Source organism: Sinocyclocheilus anshuiensis, unplaced genomic scaffold (assembly GCF_001515605.1).
Source record: "Sinocyclocheilus anshuiensis isolate Anshui unplaced genomic scaffold, SAMN03320099.WGS_v1.1 scaffold263, whole genome shotgun sequence".
Taxonomy (NCBI): domain Eukaryota; kingdom Metazoa; phylum Chordata; class Actinopteri; order Cypriniformes; family Cyprinidae; genus Sinocyclocheilus; species Sinocyclocheilus anshuiensis.
Window position 1 is genome coordinate 2071853 of NW_015549593.1, and position 14903 is coordinate 2086755.

At 35.2% G+C, this 14903-nt stretch overlaps 2 protein-coding genes across 2 annotated transcripts in view; one reads left to right on the forward strand and one right to left on the reverse strand.

Annotated features, from left to right (window-relative positions):
* Nucleotides 1–214: 214 nt before the first annotated feature.
* mmadhcb (metabolism of cobalamin associated Db) lies at nucleotides 215–5620 on the forward strand. The gene is made up of 8 exons (XM_016446679.1): nucleotides 215–306; nucleotides 1648–1686; nucleotides 1851–1989; nucleotides 2193–2410; nucleotides 3418–3526; nucleotides 3793–3923; nucleotides 4477–4563; nucleotides 4655–5620. The coding sequence occupies exons 2-8, from the start codon at nucleotides 1678–1680 to the stop codon at nucleotides 4847–4849; spliced, it is 888 nt and encodes a 295-aa protein (XP_016302165.1). The 5' UTR covers nucleotides 215–306; nucleotides 1648–1677; the 3' UTR covers nucleotides 4850–5620.
* Nucleotides 5621–12138: 6518 nt separating this feature from the next.
* Nucleotides 12139–14903, reverse strand: part of LOC107658220 (ly6/PLAUR domain-containing protein 6-like) — a 21459-nt gene continuing 18694 nt past the window's right edge. The window contains exons 3-5 of the mRNA XM_016446681.1: nucleotides 14555–14653; nucleotides 13651–13781; nucleotides 12139–12648 (exon numbers count right to left, since the gene is read on the reverse strand). Coding sequence (XP_016302167.1) covers nucleotides 12475–12648; nucleotides 13651–13781; nucleotides 14555–14653 — 404 coding nt within the window. The 3' untranslated portion in view covers nucleotides 12139–12474. The remainder of the gene's footprint in view (nucleotides 12649–13650; nucleotides 13782–14554; nucleotides 14654–14903) is intronic.

Sequence of the window (14903 nt, forward strand, 5' to 3'; positions counted from 1 at the left end):
TTTTAATTTATATATATATATATATATATATATATATATGTATGTGTGTGTTTGCTTATATATGATTAAAGAGAGATATATGATTAAAGAGAGTGCATAGCTGTTTGTTAAATGCTTGTATGGAACCCAAGTCTTGAGTCCCAAGAAATGTTTTCTATGTTCTGCTGACACCTGGTGTATCCGAAAGGAATTTCACGGTTGTTCTTGTGTTTGTCCTTTACACGCTGCCGTTGTTACGTTATCAAAAGGTTAAACAAGACTAGCTTTTAGCAAGCTAACAGCTAACATCAATCTCACAAAATTCAGGTAAGCACAAATAAATTGGTTACATTTGAATATCGTTACTCACTGTCCACAAATAGAGTACCAACTAATACGAAACACAGCATATTTTCAGCATTTTTCGAGTGATTATTAAATGTAAGCTCAACTTAGTTTAGCCACTGGGCTAACGAGACATGCATAAATATTAAGAAATGTGTCATTAACTCCCACATGAAAAAAGACTGTAGCAATTTATAGTAAATACTGTAGTGTTTTTGAACCATACTATAGTAAAGTGTATTTTACTGTATATATTATAGTATTTACAACACTTTTTAATGAATGCTACCGCATTCTGTAGTATTAACTATAGTGAACTGATAAACTGTAATAAATACTGTAGTAGATCATAATCACTTAACAACATGAATTTGAAAAACAAAAGTAAAGACTGTACAATTAATTAAGTTACTTATTTATTTGTCTATTTATTTTTGCTCTTGCTTGCTCATAAGTGTTATCTCATAATAAATGTAAGCTCATAATATTTGTACTAAAATGTAAAATATCATGTGATGTAGTGGTGTTTTTGTTCCTACACCACTGCTGAAAGATTTTTTTTCATGTTTTTGAGCGAAGTCTCTTTTGCTAACCAAGGCTGCATTTATTTGATCAAAAATACAGGAAAAACAGCAATAATGGTGAAATATTATTACAATTTAAAATATATATATATTTTTAATTTGAATATATTTTAAAATGTAATACGGTATATTTCTGTGATGGCAAAGCTGAATTTTCAGCATCATTACTCCAGTCTTCAGTGTTACACAATCCTTCAGAAATCATTCTAATATGCTGATTTGCTACTCAAGAAACATTTCTTATTATTATCATTGTTGGAAACAGTTGTGCTCTTTAATATATTTGTAGAAACCATACATTTTCAGGTCTCTCACTATAGTATTTACTATAAATTACTATAGTATTTTTTTAATGTGGGCTGCTTATATTTCATCTGCTGTTACATGTGTTTAATTTTTCAGACAGATTAGTTTTGTATAGTAGTTATATTTATTTTTAGTATACCTTTAATGCTTTATTGTCCCTTTATGACCTTTATGATTCTTTTGGTTAAAACAACAGACAGAAGCTGCTTTATTACACCTTGCATGTTTCTAACAATCATGTCGTACTTGTTTAGTCCTCCACAATAAGAGGAAATGTCTTGGAGTTTCTTTAGAGCTTTACTGGGCTCAACACATTTTTGCTATCATCCATGTTTTGTCAGGTGCCTACTAAACATCTGTATTTGTTGTGTAAATAGCAGTTTTTTCCTTTATTTCAATAAGTATAGTCGTGTGACTACTTTTTCCCACCCAGGTGAACTGTAAACAAGAGAAGCCCAACAGGATGACCAGTGTAAGTGTACTGTAATTGCTTTGTCTTATGCAAAGTGGATCTAAGTAAATGCAACACAATCTAACATCATATATGAATAAAAGATTATTGTTTACATCTTTTGCATTTTTCATGTTTACATCCACTTCATAAGCACTATGTATAACTGCATGCTGTTTTGTCAGGTGCTCTGCTGCAGAGCTCGGCTGGTGACGTACCTGCCTGGGCTTCACATTCTAGTTCATCGTGTTGTTGGAGCCAGGACTTTCTCTGGGGCGTCCGGCTCAGATGAGCCACACCTGAGCAACACAACCCCTGACACTGGTAAATGAGTGTATTCCTCTGTAGAAGACTAAATCAACTGTTAGCTTCCAGTAAAATAGTTCATGGCAATACCTTTACAAATAGATTTGATTACAGGATATTTGACACACGGGCTAATAATAACATTTGCTCTTGTATTTCTAGTTGATTGTGTTTTTACAAGGTGTTTTCTAATGATCTGTGTTTGATATTTCTGTGAATAGCACAAAGGACAGTGTGGCCAGACGAGACCATGGGCCCATTCGGACCTCAGGATAAGCGTTTCCAGTTGCCGGGAAATGTGGGTTTTGACTGTCACTTGAAGGGTCCAGCGGAGCAGAGGACTACACCAATCTACAGCGTGATGCCAGACGTGCTCACTGCTCAGTCCAGCAGTGAGAGGCACGACTTCATCCTGGCCCAGTTAATCAATGAGCTTCACGTATGATGCTTTCAGAGTCATTTTAAATGACAGAATAAATAAATAAGTAGTAAAATAATAACTTTATTATTGGTTGTGAAGCCATTAATGCTTTAACCCTCTACCGCACGCATTATGATAGACCTATAGAAAAAAATATTTGAATCTTTTTCTTTTCTAAGAATGGCTTAACTTGAAGTGCTGTAAAAAAAATTTTTGAAAAAAATATTATTTTAAGGTACTTTATGATATGTTGCCATACGGCAACAGCATACAATAGTGGATCTAACTTAGAATAAGTGTAAGCTTACTTATAATTAATATTTTTCCTCAGAAATGTTGTTTGTGTTGATTCAATTGGTGCTATTATAAGCTTTAACACAGTACTTACTTATAATTGACACCTTATACATAAGCTCATAATATTTGTACTAAAATGTAAAATATCATGTGATGTAGTGGTGTTTTTGTTCCTACACCACTGCTGAAAGATTTTTTTTCATGTTTTTGAGCGAAGTCTCTTTTGCTAACCAAGGCTGCATTTATTTGATCAAAAATACAGGAAAAACAGCAATAATGGTGAAATATTATTACAATTTAAAATATATATATATTTTTAATTTGAATATATTTTAAAATGTAATACGGTATATTTCTGTGATGGCAAAGCTGAATTTTCAGCATCATTACTCCAGTCTTCAGTGTTACACAATCCTTCAGAAATCATTCTAATATGCTGATTTGCTACTCAAGAAACATTTCTTATTATTATCATTGTTGGAAACAGTTGTGCTCTTTAATATATTTGTAGAAACCATACATTTTCAGGTCTCTTTAATAAATATAACAAAACCGCAAAAGAATAAAAAGAACAGCATTTATTAGAAATTTTTGTAATAATGTAAAAGTGTCACTTTTATTAATTTAATGCATTCTTGCTGAAGAAAATATTATTATAGTATTAATTTCTTAAAAAAAAAGATCATACTAACCCCAAACTTTTCTCTGTTTCTCTATATGTTTTTTAGGAAAGTGATAAAGCATCCACAGAACAGAACGTGGATAAAGCAGAGCACTTTTTCAATCATTCCAGTGTGGAGTGTGCCATTCAGTCTTGCCCTGAATTGTTAAAGAAAGGTCTGTATGTTGCTGTTTTAGAGTATTTGAGTTGATCAGATTTAACATGGACTGAGGTTATTTGCAGTGGGGTGAGCTCATTTGTAATGGGTCAATGTAAAATGTGGCCACAAGAGGGTAGCATTTCCATCTGTATTTTAGGCACTGAATGGTGTGGTTGTCCTTTATTCCAAAATGTAAAAATGTTATAGTATGTAATTGCTGTACAGATATTTTTCTTTTTATATTCATTAATGTGTGCATTCCCTGTTCATCATCTAATTCAGATTTTGAGTCCATGTTCCCTGAGGTCCCATCGACTGGCATGATGGTGGTCACTGTGACTCAGCGAACACAGAACGACATGACGGCCTGGACTGAGCAAGTGGACCAGGAGAGAGAAGAGCTGCTTGCTAAAGTGAGTTGATCTAGTTGCTTTAATCTGTTTTGATTCTATAATATAATAATATTATTATAAACATTATGTATAATATAAAATATTATATTATTTCTGTACACACCATGCCATACTGAAGCTGCTGTCACTTAGTATCAATGTAGCTCCTGATTAATTAATCATATTTTAGCCCTTGCCTATGACTTTGCATTGTCCTTGGGCAAAGTTATGTAGCTTTAGTACAATAAAACTCCTTCAGAATGCATGCGTACGAGAGGGAGAACTTTGTGACTCAGCAGTGCCTTCAGCGCTCTGTGTTATTTACTGTCTGCTTCACATTACTGTGGAGTTCCTGTCTAATTGGCGTGGAGCCATGCTGTAGGAATGCTGCAGGCACTGTATTATTCTCATGCTGTTGTTTGTTTGTGAGCCGCTGCATTCAGAGGAGAGATTTATAACTAAGCATGTGCCAAAACAGTGTAAGCAAAACTGAATGGAAGCTCCATGGTTAAAGCTATTCATTACAGATGAATGGTGAATGAATGGTGAGAGTTGATAATTGTGTTGTATGCAGTTTGTTGAAGGTGCAAAGGAGATATGTCATGCTCTCCGAACAGAAGGATTCTGGGCTGATTTCATTGACCCATCATCTGGACTTGCAGTAAGTCTTATAAATGTCTACTAAACTTTTGATGCAATCTGAAAACTTTTCTTAATCTCTCTGTATTTCTATTGCATTTCTCTCTCCTCAGTTCTTCGGTTCATACACAAACAACACGCTCTTTGAAACGGATGAAAGATATCGCCATTTAGGTTTTCAGATCGAGGACCTGGGCTGTTGTAAAGTGATTCGGCACGTAATGTGGGGGACGCATGTTTTTGTGGGCACACTTTTCACCACAGCGCCACCCAACAGCCAGATCATGAAGAAGCTACAAGGAAACTAAAGTTAATTAGTTAAATATGCTGAGTCGTCATGGGAACACTATTAATATCAAAACCAAACCTCAGCTTTGAGATGATTAGTACAATCAAAAACACATTTACATCCCATTATGCACTTAATGAAGGTGCCCAATGGCTGCTGCTGGAAATGTGTATTTATTTTTGTAGATCAAAAAGCACTTTTGGTGTGACTTTTATTTTGGGTGCGTGTGCTACAGAGGGAAGTTCTGTCACATGTCCAGCATCTTTCAGTCTCTCTCTTCATCTATGTTGCCTTTCTTGTACTACAGACCTCAAAGAAACTAAAATGTGACAGCTAAAAATATTTCCACAACATTGCTCCATCCAAATCTGTATTTGGTCATTTTTTTGTCCATACATTATATTTAAAAAGTTTTAGTTGTAATTAAGAGCTTTCAGTTTAATTCAGTATTGTCAACTTTCTTCATTGCTCCATGATAGGCACAATAAATAATTAATAAGTATCATTGGCTGTAATGTTGGTTTATTGTTTGTGCGAACAGTTTGGAAAAACCATCCATTAATCTAAACGGTGGAGCTACCAAGATATAAGGCCTTAATGACTCAGTAGTGACATGCATTTCAAGTGAGTAGACTTGGTAAATGTAACTAGAGTTAGACTGATAATTGGTTTGACAGAGATTTTTTTTTTCGTACTCTTGTTGGTTCTTCATCATCAGGTGCTTTTCATAAATTGCATAATTTGGTGAGTCTGTAAGCACATTATTATTAGGCAATATTTGATAAAAAATACAGTAAATAATAAATAGTGTCAATAAAAAAAAACATACACAAAGTTCAGTGATTTACCTGTCTGGATTTTAGCCGGTCTCTAACCTAAATGGTGGATTTTTTGTCCTTATTAGCCTGAAGCAATCAAAGCTGGCATCTGCTGAGGTCAGTGTCTCAAGGGTGTCATTAGAATTCATTCAAACGCACAACAGATGGACTATAATCATTCTCTTTTAAACTCTGACACTACCATTAGTTTAGACAGTTCTTCACTCGCCATTAGCACATGCCTGTCAGTCATTTGTGCTTTTGAATCATGTGGCCCTTAACAGCTGATCTCTCCTTGATGGAAAGTCCCACAAATATTCTCTAAAAGCTATAAAGAGTTTATTTATTTAAATATTTTGCATTATATCAGATATGATCATTTGCTTACATTGTTTTTCAGTCCTTCATAGAAAATTTGATTGCAAACAAATTTATTGTGAGTGCATTGAATCATTGAAGTATATACTGTACTATGGTTTTCTTCCCGTGGTAACCCGCATCTGAAGATCTCATTTAAGATATTGAACAAAAATAACCTGTCATTATGTGTGGGGTAATCAAAGTGTGCGGTTGATCAAAGACGGGCTGTGTGTGGATGGTGAAACATGTTTTCGAGACAGCAGTCATCACCCCATGCCTGTCTGATTGACACGGCTATCAATTAGATGTAATTGTCCTGCTAAAACTTGGTTCCTCTACTTTGTTCGGTGGAAAGTTCAGTCTTAACTGTTTCACTGAATTCAAACTGTCAACTCATTAACAATATGATTATATTGTCAACTGGTCCTTTTATCATTCTGAAGGAACAAAGTGTTCACATATTGTTTCAAAATGGCAGAGTATTGTGTTTCATATGTATTTATAGTGCAAAACAAAAAAGCTTCATTTTTTTAGTTGACATATACTGACCTGTTGACCAAAAAATAGTTAATCAAATTTACACCAGACAAACAATGTTGTTAAAAGTCTCTGATCTGTCTCACAGCTTTTCCTTTACTGTTACTGCTGAATGTGTTGTACTGTTGAACTCTTATCCTAGTAATATGCCCTAAATTTTACTAGGCTTCAGCTAATTGTTGAGGTAACAAAATAAGCAGCATTCACACTTTTATTTCAACTTTTTTGAGTGGGGTAAAATAAATTATATTAAATACATTTATTGACAAAATCAAATCAAATACATATTTTCTTGTGACATAAATATGTAATATTTATAAACGTTATGTTTGACTAAAGCATTTGCAGTGGTGGAATCATTCAAATCACAGGAGAAAGTCAGGATCATACATTTTTAATTGGGGTTAGATATCTAGGTCAGACAGCCATCTTGTTGCTTTTCATGAGAAATAAATTATTCAAACAAACCCCCACCCACCCGACCCCACATCCTCTAAAAACAGATTTTTTTTAAAGAAATGGTATTAGGTTTAAAGATCTACATATTTGATATATGTCCTGTTAGATCTGGAAGATAAATCCTTGATTTTTAAGAAATATGTTAACAGGAATTTTTATTAAATACATACATGCATGCATTAGTAATAACAATAACAACAACAACTATAACAACAATAGTTGTCAGATGTTTGATGGAAGTAGGAATTCCGAATGATTACCCATATTTTTTGAGTAATGTTGAACATTTTTTGAGACACAAGTGACAAGGAAGGAATAAACAATTTGAGTCCATGTTCACACAAGAACTGAAAGTATTTCCGCATAAATGTAAAATAGTGTGAGTTGGGTGGGAGGCACAGAGCACTTCTGTCTCCTGTTAGTAAAGTGACAGTCAGCGCCAGGTCTGCAAAGCAAGGGAAAACCTGGTGTCAGAGGTCTGTTCAGACAATGGAACGTTCCCACTCGTTATCTGCCAACACTTTCCTGTTTTTAGAAAGCAGCTAAGATTTACATTGGCTTGGCCATGTAGAGATCCGAACAGTCATGCACACCATTAAAGGTATTTCTCTGCACTGGGCAAACAATGGAAGGTATTTTAGCACCGTTTCTCTTGTGGTCATTCACTTTTTGAAAATGTGTGTTTTTAACTTGTGTTTCTTTTTGTGTTGCCAAGATCAAGTTTTGTTGACTCAGAAGCTCAGAGTCTGTGTATTTGGACTCATGGAGAGCATGAAGCCAACAGCAGCTGGTGTAATGCCAGACATAATGTGACCTGTGTATACTTGTTCATTCGGTACTGTGTATTCTTACTCATAACCCTTTTAGGGTTTTCTCTGCTGGAATTTAATTGAATTCGACTCAGATTAGAGTTGAATGAATTAGAAAACTCAGACAGAATGAGTGAGAGCTGCAGCTACGCACATACACAAAGCAACTGGATCTTCAGAAACAACTTTATTAGACTCGGCAAACATGATGGTGATCACTGATAATTAGGCTCATATGCTAATACTTTTTTAGAGCAAATAATTCAGTAATTATATTTTCAATATTCTGTTATATGCTGTAAAAATGTAATGTTCTGTCCTTTTGTTTCTGCCTTGCTCACTCTTTTTGTCTGTGCCTCTTGCATTGCTGTTCAAATGCAGGTTTTTTGTTAGAATTTTAGAACAACAGAAGCAATTTTTAGGATTCATAATTCATATTTTGGTGTATCCTGAGTCCTTATTCCTCCCGTGTCTGTCATTATCGTGTAATTCAGTCATTGTGAAGCTGAAGCTGTGATTGTGCACTTCTCTCAGTGCAGTCCTTCCTCAAGTCCTCCCATCACACTGCAGCAGACTTCCAGTCTGTCCTGTGAGATTTTCCCACTGTCTCCGTCTTCCTCTGAAGACAGTTTTCACACTTACATCATTATCTGTTGTTGTCTCCACCCTGTCCCGGAAACTGATAGTGTATTCACACACCAAAAAAGCAGTTACATTTTGTCCAGCATACATGATTTATGACTAAATTGTAGTCACAGATAATTATTTTGAATGTTCATGAAAGCCTGATGAGATCAAAACTTTGGTCAGATCTTAAGAATATTTTTTATTTTATTTTTTGTGTTTTTGTCTCTTATGTTCACCAAAGCTGCATTTATTTAATCAGAAATACAGTAAAAACACTAACTATGTGAAATCCTCAAAATTCTAATATGCTGATTCAGTGCTCAAGAAATATTTTGTATTATTGGCAATGCTGAAAACAGTTTTTGCTGCTTAATATTTTTGTGGAAACCATGATACATTAACATTAGAAATTTTGGGGTATGGATAGGATTAAAAAATACTTGTATTTTTCTGCAAGGATGCATTAAATTGCTTAAACAGTATAGATATGTATAATGTTACAAAAGATTTCTATTTCAAATAAATGCTGTTCTTTTGAACTTCTTATCCTTAAAAGAATCCTGAAAAAATGTATCGCGGTTTCCACAAAAATATTAAAGCACCAAAAACTCTTTTCAGTAATGGTAATAACCATAATAATTGAGCACCAAATCAGCATATTAGAATGATTTCTGTAGCATCACGTGACACTGAGTAATGGCTGCTGAAAAGGGATCATGTACATTTTATAAAATGTAAAACTTATATTTTAAATTGTAATAATATTTCACAATATTAATGCATCCTTGGTAAGCATAAGAGATAAAAACAGTAAAAACCTTAATTATTCCAAACTTTTGACCAGTATACATTTAACTGTACCAGTAATCATTGTTATGAGCAGTCTGTGCTAAAATCACTAAACAACTGCCTTATTATCTTGCTCAATATTAAAGCTATATTTTTATGTGTAGCTCAGTCATGCCGAATCCAGACGGCTGTTATTTTCCCACATTAAAGAAGGGCTGTGTTTGTTTCCATTGCTGCCCAATCAATCCTGAAGCCCCGCTGCAGAGTAATTAAAATCTCAGCATGGCCGTACTGAACAGGATATGCTGCCATGCCCTCCAACAATGAGGGTCATTCTTTGGACTCCAGACCAGGTACCTGAAACCCAGCCTGCTACAGCTCTTGAACATTAAAAACATGTTACTGCTCATCTGGAAAGTCAGCGCTAGAGAGGAAATTTGACTTTGTATCGGCAGGGAATGAGCCGAGAAACTGGATTACTAAAGCAAGAAGATGAAGGGAGCTTTTGTTGTGACTTGGAAACGTATCTGAACGTCTGTCAAAATTTCTTTGTTTTTATTCAATTACTTTTAAATGTATTTAAGACCCTGCAGCTACTCTGTTGTATTGTTTGTCCCCTCACTTTTCTCTTATAAAGCCAACTTTATAAGTCATTAGAGATGTATTTTTCTGCCATCACATCACAGCAGATTGATACTAAATGCCCCCATAAAGTTGACTTCATTTTCAACCTGTAGTCCAACCTGTAGTCCAGCACAAAAGGTGTTTCTTGTTTTAAGTATATCACATAAAATTTACTCTTAAAAATATTAACTAACAAACTAATACAATTTGACTTTTTTTTTTTTTTGTAGTTTGTACACCTGCTTCATCCTGATTAGTTTGGCACTGTTAGCAGTTATGAACTCGACTAGTGTGGATGTAAGAGATCAGTGTAAAATTGAACAAAACAGAAATATCTTTTGTGTGAATAACCAATGCAAGCATCATTTGAAGAGAACATTGACAAACTCATTTGAGTTTTATGTTGAATCATGATGTGTGTATTTTAGCCAAAACAAACTTCATTTCTTTAGAATATTGTTTTTATTATCAGTAAACAAAACATCAGTAAACATTTAAATTTAATACATACAACACAGGTAAGAGACCACAGAAGTGTTACCAATGTACTCCAAAGGTGTGATTTAAAAACATATCCAAAATTATGTACACAAGAATATACAGGGATTTTACAACCAAGCGTAGAAAAAAAATCTACATTTATAAGAAGCCTTGGCACACGATGGCATGCAGCATTCACAATTTTGTAAGTATAAAAAGATCACGCAACCCTGTTACAAATCTGTATTTTATATTATAGTTAAGATGAGAATAAAAACTGATTTTGAAAACATCTTATGTACATAATGTTATAAATCTGAGATAACGAGAGCTGATTTTACATCAGCACATTCAGAGACATGTTTAATGCATATGACCTCAGATTGTTCAGCCGGGTCTACTCAAGGTAAAGGGGTTTTGTGTATTACTAAACTGGCACTAACTGGTCCATAATTACCTGAGTGAAGGTTTTGAGCCCTTCTGTGATCACCATGCCCTTTATATTGTACTGAAGTGAACAAAATGATTTCAGTGAATGTTACAATACTTTTCATAACTCAACAAAAGATGGATAAGAAACAGGAAATAGCTTCATTTACAGCCGGGCAGATCGCCTAAACCAATCATAACGCCTGAAAAAAATAACACTGTCACTGCAGACTCAACACTTTTTGCTGATTGCACAGTCAGCCAGGAATCATGATTAGGAAATATTATAGTACACAACAACGGACTGACAAATGTATAGGAATATATATATATTTATAGCCCTTCACTGTAGGCTATATGGACGTTCAATGCACTACGCTTTCACATGATAATCTGTACACAAGTGCTTTAGGAATACATGTTGCATTATGACACAAATACACAGTGCAAAACTAAAAGAGAATGTTCTTTTTATAAGAGTGAGGAATGCTGGACGACACACTGAACTTGGTTCTATAGGTGCCAAACCCTTTTCCATGATGACAAAAATACTCTTAAGAGTGATGAGAGGGGTGGGTGGAAAATTCATGTAGCTTGACCCCTAAAGTTAGGTTCATACCTACACTGTAAAAAATGACTGGGAATTTAACGGTAAAAGACTGTAAAAATGCTACAGTAAAAACCTGTTAAATGGTTAATGGTAAATTCCCCTACGATATACGGTGAAAAACTGTATTGGACAATACATGTATTGGACATTAATTTTACGGTAGTATACCGTTTTTGAGAGTGAAAAAGACCGTATAATTTACAGCGAATAACCGTAAATTGACGTTCCCAGAATTCCCTGCGTTACATTTCAAATTTGATGTTTTTTTGTTGAAATAACTATGTTTTTTCTTATCAGTTTTGTATATTAGGGTTGTGTGTTACACCTACTGTTGTTAAATTAATGTTTATTGCATTATTTCAGTTTGGTGTTTAGCGTTTGTGTGAATGACACTGTGCACCTTCTATATATGTTATTATTTAACAGCTGCTTGTGATGGGCTTTGGTTCATCATGTGACTTTCTCATCACCACCTGCATTTGGTGGTTATCAGTGTATTACAAAGTTACAAAACAGATTTCAATACTTCAATAGGTTGGTATATTAACATTATATCAGTTAATGAAATTACGGTATTTAACTGTAAATTTAAGTTAAAACCGTAAAACCTAAAACGTTGCTACCATATTTTTTATGGTAAAATTCCGGCAACCACAGCTGCCGGTTTTTTACCGTAAATTTTACGGAATTTTTTTTACAGTGTACAGCCAACAACACATAGTTCAGCTTCCTACAAAAACGAATAATAAAAAAATAAATATATCTATACAAATGTACAAAACACAACTAACATTAATACAAGTAAAAAAAAAAATGTGCAGGTTTGTGTCAGTTTTGCCATAAATATCCCCATCCCATGTCCATCGCGAAAAACTCGGAACCATCGATTAGACAAGTTCATTCAGCTTCAGGGAAACCACCCAATATTTTTTTTTTCATATCGAACATTAGTATAGGATTCATAAAAATGTATTCAAAGGAAATAAAAAGTCCAAGAACTAACACTTCATTTTGAGGAAAGTAAATCCCACACCTGACTGGCACAAGTCAACGGTTTCCTAAATGACTGCCATAATGGTTTATTCCACTCCGGGCGATTCTCTCAGTTAATACTGTGGAGCATCAGGCTGATGATACAGACAGAAAGCAGCAGCGTGGGACTCTGTGCTGGTTGAACGCTCTCGTTAATGGGAGATGTGGGGGCAAAGATGGCGTCAGTCTCGTTTTGTGGGAGGGGCATGTTACAGATGTTCCCCTCACAACAGGATATACACACCTGGATGGAGAAAAAGCAAACAATAAACAGAAGTGTTAAATGAATAAAAAGTTAAACGAACAAGTGTTAAATGAATAAAGAGATGTACACTTCCCGAAGGAATGCCAGTGCTTGAAAACACGAGAAACAGCACTAGCGAACAGTAAAAAAGCACAGAATGCAAGGTTCTTGAGAATAATGAAAAAAAAAAGAAAAATAAATAAATAGTTGAAAGATAATTTTTATCTCAAATTTCTAAAAGTTTACAAAAATTTACACCATACCTCAGGATGAAATTTTCTACAAAACAAAGCTAGTGTTAAGCGTTTTGAGCTAAATCAGTTGCTGAAGTTGATTAGGCCAGAATGTTAGTACAGTGCTGCACTGTAATAAAAGGGTCAACATCACCTCTCTGAACATAAACAGTAAACAGTCATTATTTAAAGTTTACCTAGAGAAAAAAATCACTTCAGACAAACACAAATACATTAAACCTTTTTTAACCCAAGAATGAACCTTCAGCTTCTAAATTTTCCCTTTTAGTGTAGCTGTGGCATCTTTACGCTGCATTTATCTCTCAATCTGGCCTCCTCACATTTGCCCCCTGCCCTCTGCATAACTCCTGTCCTGTGCTAGAGGTAAAAGGTAAGACACACAGAGTTCAGGGAGTGACCAGGCGCACCTTTCAGCAAGGATTACTCAAAGAAGGATTACTGAGAGAGACGGCAGCATAACTCACACCTTTATCTCATCTGCAGCGAAATCACTTGAGAGGATAAATGGATTAACTAAAGAGCTGAGTTTAGTGTCGCTGACTGAGCCAAATCCTACAGGCAGCAGAGCCGATCAGAAATGTGTTCATCAACCACTCGACATGTTTTCTTTAAGATCACTTCAAGTGGACTGTGTAAAGTGAGATGAGAAGATAAACGAGGATGGATTTCAGCAGGGCGAGCAAAACACAAACTGGACACGTTTGGTCTGAAACATAAGTTACTTGATATAATGTGAGTTGTATCTCACCTTGTTTCCTTCATGATCCACCTCAGAGCACCCTGTTGCAAGACAGTCTTCCAGCGCCACACAACGCTTTGCCACCGACACTGTGTTTCCATCCCAGCTCATCTTATGTTGTGTGTAGCAATATCTGCTCTCTAAAAGTTACAAAGAAGCTTCACTTAGTTTTCTCAAGGACATACTGTATACATCACAAAAGACAGCTTTAAATTCTGACTGATAAAGGAGTCAGATTTCAGTGAAAAAGCAACATTCCTCCAGGGATTTTTTTTTTGCTTCGGATATTGCAGAACTTGCTCTCAGCCACTTTAAAAATCTTTAATAAGTGCCCTTGAAATGTGAGTCTTACAGTAACACAGTATTGCACAATATTTATGAACTATGTAGAAACACTGAACACAACCATATTTGAGCATTCCTGGAAATATATACATTCCCTGCAAATGTGCAGATGATCTGCAGCAGCATGCGCTTTACTGAAGGAATGAGTGTCTGTAAGGGGTTACAGCTCCTGAGTCATTAACACAGTGCTGTAAATCAGACCCAAAGCAGCACAGGACTCCTTATATGGGGGGCTATTCATGGCAAAAACATGTACTGAATACATACATGGAGCAACTCATAGGCAAAGCAGGACCTGAAACATACTGACGCTGCATCTTATTCACTAAATGCACTTCAATAGCACTGCACCTAGACTATTTAAATGCACCGTAATTGTTTCATTATAGATTGTGCCTTATTCAAAAAAAAAAAGCCAGGGCTTTTTTGTTGTTGTTTCACAGAATGACAAAAATACTGTACTTTTGTTTCAAGACACACACTGCAAGACAAAGAGAAATGATGAAATGTCTTTCAAAGGAATTCAGACTGCTCTGTAGTAAGAGCGAGGTAATGGAGTTGTTGGTACCTCGTGGACAGTAGAGATCTGGAGCCCAGCGGTTGCATTCATAGTTGTCAGGTGCATCTTCACATGTAAAACATTTAAATCCTCCTGGATATGGAGTTGCTGGGAAAACAGATGACAGAAGAATAATAATCAATGTAAACAGAATGGAAATTATTTGGTAATAGCAAAACTGCTGGTGAAATCGGTTAACTTACATAATTATTATGTGGAACAAAAAACAACAATTTTTGTTTGCTTTTTGTTTTTGAAAGTTCCCTTTCAGTCAGTCACGTTCGACGTTACGTCAGTCGTGACTGACGAATTGGGATCTCGCCCGAGAGCCCAATCACCTTCGAGTGTTAACTAAACA